At 48.9% G+C, this 8,332-nt stretch overlaps 2 protein-coding genes across 2 annotated transcripts in view; both read right to left on the minus strand.

Annotated features, from left to right (window-relative positions):
- LOC102989178 (antizyme inhibitor 2-like) overlaps positions 1-3,385 on the minus strand; it is a 55,298-nt gene extending 51,913 nt beyond the window's left edge. Inside the window, 1 exon segment of the mRNA XM_055082283.1 lies at positions 3,329-3,385. Coding sequence (XP_054938258.1) covers positions 3,329-3,385 — 57 coding nt within the window.
- A 2,615-nt stretch (positions 3,386-6,000) lies between these two features.
- LOC102989461 (voltage-dependent calcium channel gamma-like subunit) lies at positions 6,001-8,027 on the minus strand. The gene is given in 3 exon segments (XM_055082286.1): positions 6,001-6,317; positions 6,320-6,715; positions 7,991-8,027. Coding segments are annotated over 3 exon segments (750 nt in total).
- Positions 8,028-8,332: the final 305 nt, after the last annotated feature.

Genomic DNA, 8,332 nt, shown 5'->3' on the forward strand with positions numbered 1-8,332 from the left:
CCCTGTCCCTCCCTGAAGGTTGCTGTATCAACCAGAGTTCCATCAAGAAAACAAAAGCCACTCTAGGAATTTCAAGCAGGAAGGAATTTAACACAGGGAATTAGGTGTTTGCAAAGAAGGTAGCAGGAGTAAAGTCAGGAGATGCCACCAGCTTCTAGGGTCAAGAGTCACAGTGTAGCTAGATATGAAGAGTTAGAATGTTGTTGCTGCCACCTGGAGTCGAGAAACTATAGTAAATCCTGGCCCACATTGCAGTCAGTGCTGTCCTGTGGTCCCAAGGCCCAAGACTGGCAGAGGGACGGGGGATGGAGTCATCCAGCTGCTGTAAAAATGTACATCTGCAGAAGGCCACACAGCTATCATGGCTGCCAAAGAAGGAAAGATGGATTCTACCCTCCTCCACCTTCTAAATATCATGTGAGCACATTTCTGCAGGACACTCTGAACTGTACCCATAATCTTGCCAGTAAAAGAGTCTGGAACATCTAGTTCCTGAACTTAGAGCCCAGGAACCCAGCAAGAACACAGAATGAGGCGGCACGGCTGCCAAGTGCCAACAGTCACGTTCATGCACAGGTTCCAAGGTCAGGCCTACTCTGTGTTCACCCCTGAGCTAGGCACACCTGTAGGTATCCTTTTACTCTTCCAACTACTACTAGTACTTATTGAGGGCTTATTGTGACAGGCCCCGTGCTGAGCCCTGGGAATATAGCAGTGAAAGGGCCTAAGGGTGGTGGGGACACCATCTGGGAGACAGACATGGTCAGACATGGTCAGTCTGGCCATTAGAGGAGCCTTCTGCCAAGGGAAACATACCCACTCAACACACGTTCATTGAGCACCTATTATATGCAGACTGTGTGAGGTACTGGGGATACAGTGGTGCATACAACAACATGCATGTCCATATACTTTTCTGTATTCTTCCCCAGGAAGAATCATCCAGTCTAGTAATTGTACATGTATCTTTTATAAGTCAATGGCTCCAGCCCTGGCATCTCTCCTAAGCTCGAGACTCTTATATCTAACTGCTGGCTTGGCCTCATCATAATCATAACAACGACACATATAATACATACTTGTCCCAAGCACTGTACATAAATTCACTCATTTCATCCTCATTAATCCTATGAAATGAGTACCATAATTATTCTCATTTTACAGATGATAAAATTAAGGCATTGGTTTAAAGTAGATTAAAGTAACTTGGCCATACAGTTACCAAAAGGCCAGAAATCCAGCCCAGCCAGTCTGGCTCCAGAGCCCTTGCTCTCAACCCCTGAACTTTGCAGGCTCTCAGTAGCTCCCCTTGGATGTTCTAACATCTCAAACAGAAATCTGATGACCTCTCCTCTCTGAATCCAACTCCAGTTGTCCACATTGCAATAGATAACATTCACCCAGTTGCTCAGGCCAAAAGTCAGGGCTCATCCTTGATTCTTCTCTTTTATTCACACCCCCATGTCTAACCCATCAGCAATTTCTACTGGTTTTACCTCCAAAAAATTTCCCAGCTCAGCTCACATTGCACCATCTCCTGGGCTGTCACACTAGTCAGTCACCTCCTTCCCTGTGTACTATGGTCACCTCCCAAATGGTCACTCTGATCCCACTCTGACCTTCTTCCACCCCCTGACATCATACTGTCTTTTGAAACATAAACCAGGGACTTCCCTGGTGGCACAGTGGTTAAGAATCCACCTGCCAATGCGGGGTACACGGGTTTGAGCCCTGGTCTGGGAAGATCCCACATGCCACGGAGCACCTGAGCCCGTGCGCCACAACTACTGAGCCTGTGCTCTAGAGCACGCGTGCCACAACTACTGAAGCCCACGTGCCTCTTAGAGCCCGTGCTCTGCAACAAGAGAAGCCACCGCAATGAGAAGCCCACACACCACAACGAAGAGTAGACCCCACTCGCTGCAACTAGAGAGAAAGCCCACGCGCAGCAACAAAGACCCAACGCAGCCAAAAATAAATAAATTTAAAATAAAAAAAAAATTAGTTCCTTTAAAAAAACCAAAATCTAAAACAAATAATAAAACATGAACCAGTCACATCATGTCCCTGCTTCAGGGCCTCTGACAGCCTCTCATTGTACTCAGAATAAAATCCGACTCCTTAGCATGGCCTCCAAGGCCCTCACTGATGTGACTCAGCCTATGTTTTCCCTCCCCGCTCCACCACTGCCCCAAATCACTTTGCTCCAGTCACACTGTCCTGACGGCTGTTCCTCAAACACTCCAAGCTCCTTCCAACCTCAGGGCCTCTACATGTGCTTAGAATTCTCTTCCCCACACCCTCCTATGCCTGGCTTCCTCTCCTTGAGGTCTCAGCTCAAATGTCACCCCCTCAAAGAGGCTTCCCCTAGCTCCTTCCTAACCCTGGCTCAGGAAATGTATAGATAGTTGGAAAGATAGCTTTCCAACTATCCATCCATTCCTTTACTCTGTTCTATTTTCATAATGCTTTTCATTATTTGAAATTACCTGATTTATTAATTTGTTGACCTGTTTGTGTGTTTCCTTAATATTTACTGAGCCCCTACTTTGTGCTGTCACATTGTTGACTTTAAAAATAAAACAGTCAGCTATTTTACCAGCAAAAGTGGGTTTATTTGGGAAGAGGAGAGCATTGCAAGTCCAGACAAGCAAGCCACAGCAAAAACCACAGGCAATTCCGACAAACAAAGGAAAGGAACTTTATCTTATAGAGATAAAGGAGGAAGTTGGAAGGGGTTGTTTTGAACTGAAGTCCATTGGATAAAAGTGAGAGTTCAGGGTGATGATGGTTTCTCATTGGTTGAGTTGTTAGGGTAGTTGATTTCTTGTAGGAGATGCAAGGTGCATCTTTTCCAGTTGGGGCCTGTAATTGATGAGTCTTCCCTGTTGAATATTATTCTGTTGGGGTCTGTAATTGACCTGGAGTGGTACTTTGAGAGCTTCCTCTTCTGGCCTCCAGACTTCATTGCAGTGAGGTTTCCTTTATTAATTTTCACAATATGAAGGGCTGTTGTCTCCAGCACCAAGAACAGAGCCTACACATGCCCATTAAATGTCTGATAGGATGTGAATTCGTCCAGGCTCTGAGAGAATAGACATTGGTCGGATATCAGGTGTAACTGGAGAATGGGAAGCACCTAACAGAGGACTCGGTCTAGCTTGGGGGTCAGGACAGCTGAGCTAAGACTTGAAGGATTTAGGTGCAGAGAACAGAAAGTAAGTATTCTAGCTAAACAGAAAGGAATCCATTACAGGGTGTTATGTATTATAAATAATCAGGAGACCTGATCATTTCAAGAGAGCTGCCCCTGGCTCCAGACCCTCACCCCCCCTGCTGAAGCCACCAGGATCAGGGAGCCCCGGCTGCCACCACTGCCTGTCATAGTGGATCGGCACTGCCAGCAGACTCACCACCAGCATCTGCACAGCCCAGCCCCACCTCTCACCCCACCTGAACCTGGTGCCCACACGCTGGAAATGGCCACAGAAAAAAAAACAAACATCTGCAGACAATGCTTGTCTGCGGAAACTCACTTCCACCTTCCAAAAGGTCATGTAAGTGTCTCCAATTGGCTGAAGCTAAGTCACACGCAGAACACTAGCTCTAAGTGAAAGAGCATCGGGGAAGTGTGTTTTCAGCTTTCTAGTTCCTGCACTAAGGCAGGGCCAGAGAGGAGGGGTGAATGGATATTGAGTGACAGTCCATTGTATGTATCACCGTGTGTATGCATGTGTGTGCCTTGTATGCATGCATGCATGCGTGCATGTGTGTGATGGGGCACAGTAGGAGGAGGAACAGGCCATCAAGACCAGAGAGAAGGAGGCATTCTCAAAAAGACCATCACAGACATTTCCTCTGTGAGGACCCGGACCAGAGCTCCTGAGGGCCTTTCAGCCGAGGTAGGAGAACAGGCTTTAACTGTCCAATGGTTTAGTCCTACTTCCTTATTTTACTAATGGGAAAAGCAAAGCCAAAGGAGTTATGTCCTCGCCTAAGGCCACACTGCAAGTCGAGACATTGGCCTAAACCCAGCCAGGTCCCTGGGGGTTAAGGTCTGTTGAGGTGCGACCAGGTTCGCAGGGAGGATCACCTGAGGGATCCTCCTGCCCTGGGCACCCAGCCACGAGGATGCCTGGCTGCACAGCCCTCCCCCTGCTCAGCAGGATTCGTTTCTGGTCTTTCCGGGGCACGCTTCAATGTACTTCAGTAACAGCAAACATTTGTTATTGACGCCTCCTCTGTTGCGATTCTTCCCTCCGGCAGTCCCTAACCTTGTGGGCGAGTCGGGTGAATAATCTCGACAGAGTCAGGAGGCCAAAGGGAGGGAGGGGGCACTGAGGGGGCATCCTAACTGCTGTCAACAAGGAAACTGAGACTCAGAGAGGATCCCTGACCTGACCAAGGTCACACAGCCCGTAAGTGGCTGAGCCCAGAATTTGAACTCAATATATTTTGTTAATCTGAAACAACGAAGCAGTCAGTTATTTTACCAGCAAAATGGGTTTATTGGGAAGCAGCAAAGAATTGCAACTATGGTAAACCACAGGCAAGTCAGGTAAAGGGAAGGAGAGGAAACTTTTAGAGAGAAGGGGAAGTTGGGGGGGCTGTTATAAACAAAAAGTCCATTGGAGGAAACTGGGAGTTCAAAGAATAGTGGCTTTTCATTGGCTGAGTTGTGTCAGTCTCTCATTGGCCCAGCTGTTTTCAGTGGAGGAGAAACTCTTTCTTCCTCCTGCTGCAGGTAGTAAAGTAGTTCATTTCCTGCTGGAGATGCAAGGTATGTCTCTTCCCATTGGGAATCGGTATTGATGGAGTGATACCCTTATGAGAGCTCCCCGTTTTGGCTTCCGACTCCATTTTAGTGAGGTTTCCCTTCTTTCATTAATTTTCACAATTGAACCGAACCCCGTGATTTTAGAATATAGGAGGCAGGTAGCAGAGAGTGTGGACTTAGATGTCACCTAGACCTGTGTCCAAATCCTAGACTCAGCCCCTTACCAGCTGTGTGTGGTGGGTGAGTTATAAACCTCTCCTTGCCTTGGTTTTCTCATACATAAAATGAGCCCATGAATATTTCTTCCTTGTGGAAAAGGTGGGAAGGTTAGGTGAGATAATGCACGGAAACGGTTGAGCCCGTGCACATAGGAAATCCTCAATAAGTGCTATAGCTCTGTTTATTCTAAGTCAACCTACCGGCTCCAGGCTGCTCAGGCTATAAGTGTGCATAGAGGCAAGGTGGCTCTTCTTGGATCTTCTAAGATGCAGAAGTCACGTCTCTTTTCCAGGCTGACCTTGTATGTAATAAGAATTTAATGGTTACCAGGGGCTGGGGGTGGGGAGGTATTGGTCAAAGAGTACAAACTCCCAGTTATAAGATTAGCAGGTTTGGGAATCTAATACACAGCTTGGTAATTATAGCTAATAATACTGTATCATATCCTTGAATGTTACTAAGAGAGTAGATCTTAAGTGTTCTCACCATAAAAAAGACATGATAACTATGTGAGGGGATGCAGGTGGTAGCTAATACTATGGTGGTAATCATTTTACAATTTATAAATGTGTCAAATCGACACATGCACCTTGAACCGACACAATGTTATGTGTCAATTATATCTCAGTGAAGCTGGAAAAATAAAATAAAACTTAACCTTGCCAAAAAGAGGTCTGACCTTTGCTCTCACCTTCTGGACAGTAATCTTTGTTTGCCTGGGGGGTCTGGGACTAGCCAGATAGTAACAATGTGATTTTTCTTAAAAATATGTTTCTTCTTGTAAAATCAACATCCTAATAACTTGGCGAAGCCGTTGCAGCTGGACTGCAGCTGGTGGCACGGAGCCAGCTGCACCCCAGGTTTGTTGGACCAGCTGCAAAGGCCTCTGGGCCACTGGCCCAACCAGCCAAAGGCTAAGAGATGGCAGTTTTAATGTCACACATTGGAAAAGTGCCATCTTGACCACACTTTCTGGCAGCATTCGATATTCTCAGAGGGGGGGCCTAAAATTTTGTAGGCAAGCCCCACGGATGGGTGATGCTGTTGAAGTGGGTGAAGCCGTTGATGGCGTTCAGGAAAAAGAGGAAGGAGGCCGTGAACTTGCCCCAGAACATCAGGGTGAGGCCGATGAGTGTGACCTGGTTCCAGAGAAGGATCAGGAAGCTCAGGAGGCCACCGAAGGAGAAGACGAACGAGACACGGAAGAGGGTGGAGCCCAAGGCCCACTCGCGCCATGAATGGGGGTCCTCACACACCTGGGACACCATGAGGAGCTCCAGGACCAAGATGGCAACCCCCACAGCCAAGGTGGCCACGCTGGGGCCACGGCCATGCCTGAGGCCAGCCTGGGCACGTGGGCCTGACTCAGGTCTTGGAGACAGTGCAGCCCAGTCTGGTTGGAGGCGGTGCAGAAGCACCACAGCCGGAAGAGGCGGTTGTCGGCCAGGAGCCAGTGGTCATCACAGATGGAGATGGAGGAGGGGACCACAGACAGAGGGGCACACAAGATGATGAGGGCCCGGATGAAGGATTCAAAGAAGGGCCGGTGGGGCCTCCTTTGGGCCAACAGCCTCTGGGCTTGCAGGCAAAGCCTGCAATGGACTCCCGTCCATTCGGGAGATGAGGAGGCGAGCTGGTGGGCTGCATCCACTAAAGGAAGCTCACCCACAGGGCAGTGGTCCTGCCAGGGTGCTGACTTCCCTCTGCAGAGCCTCACGCCTGAGGAGAGGGGTGGGAAGGGGTCAGTCCTCAAACAAACACCTTGCACCACTCTGCATGCTACCGAGGGCTGTCATCCTGTGCAGGGGCTTGGCCGTGTGCTCCTGCCCGGCTCCCTCACAACGCTCTGCTCAGTAACAATGTGATTTAGGATGGGGGCTGGCCTGGGCTTCCCTGGTGGCACAGTGGTTGAGAGTCTGCCTGCCGATGCAGGGGACACGGGTTCGTGCCCCGGTCCGGGAAGATCCCACAAGCGGCAGAGCAGCTGGGCCCGTGAGCCATGGCCACTGGGCCTGCACGTCCGAAGCCTGTGCTCCGCAACGGGAGAGGCCACAACAGTGAGAGGCCCGCGTACAGCAAAAAAAAAAAAAAAAAAGGATGGGGGCTGGCCATACCAGAAAGAGCAACTGCATGACTTAGGATGCGGGCTTTGGGTTATACAGTATCCATTGACCAATCAGTCATCAATCAATAAATCAATCAATCATGCCTACCCAGTGGAGGCCCAATCAAAAGCCTGAGTGCCGGAGGCTCAGGTGAGCTGCCCTTGTTGGCAGTGCTCTGTGCATATTGTCGCTCAATGGATGCAGGGAAATGAACACACCCTGACTTCACGTGGACAGGACAGTGGAAGCTCAGCAGCTGATGTGTCCCCAGACTGCACTCTATTCCTGTCTTCTCTTGGCTGATTTTACTCTGTCATTTCCCTGTAATAAACTGTAACTGTGAGTAGAATAGCTTTCACTGAGTCCTGTGAGTTCTTCTAGTGAATGATCAAACTTAAGGGCAGTTTTGGAAACCCCTGAACGTGCAACTGGTGTCAGAAGTGATGGTGGTCTTGTGGCCTGTGTTGTCTTTAAACTGTACAGTTGACTAAACTCTCACACACTGGCATGTTGAACAAATGAATAAGGGAGTGGGTTGTCCTGAATTGCTCATAGTCAAAGTCAAACAACTACCCTAAGCCTCTGGGGTAGGGACTCTTATCACCCCTTTCACAGGCAAGGAAGCTGAGGCTCAGAGAGGTGAAGTAAGTGGAGGGGCCAGGATGGGAACCAAACCTTCTGGACTCCAGCTCAGGTTCTGACCATCATAGGGTACCACCCCCACCAACAAGGGCCCTTCCACCCTCACACGCCAGGACCTCACCAGCCCAGGACCCTTTGGAAAGCAGAAGAGAGAAGGGCTAAGACAGACCAAGCCTGCGGCCCCGGAGGCATTTCAGAGGAGGGTGGGCAGTTCTCAAGCCTTCCCAGTGCCCTGTCCACAGCCTACCTGGCCCTGCATCAGGCTGCAACTCAGATGTCTTCATGGTCAGGCAGGTCACTTAAAATATGAAGCAGCAGGGGGATGCTGAAGAGGAGCTGGGGAAGCTGAGGTAGACCGAAGGTGTGCTCCAGAGCAAGGCACCATAATCTTTTTTTTTTTTTTTTTTAATGTTTTAGCCTTAGTCCCTTAGTCTTTTTTTAAAAAAAAAATATTTATTTATTTATTTTATTTATTTATTTTTGGCTGTGTTGGGTCTTCGTTTCTGTGCGAGGGCTTTCTCTAGTTGCAGCAAGCAGGGGCCACTCTTCATCGCGGTGCGCGGCGCCTCTCACTATCGCGGCCTCTCTT

The sequence above is a fragment of the Physeter macrocephalus genome, chromosome 3 (genome assembly GCF_002837175.3).
Source record: "Physeter macrocephalus isolate SW-GA chromosome 3, ASM283717v5, whole genome shotgun sequence".
NCBI classification, from domain to species: domain Eukaryota; kingdom Metazoa; phylum Chordata; class Mammalia; order Artiodactyla; family Physeteridae; genus Physeter; species Physeter macrocephalus.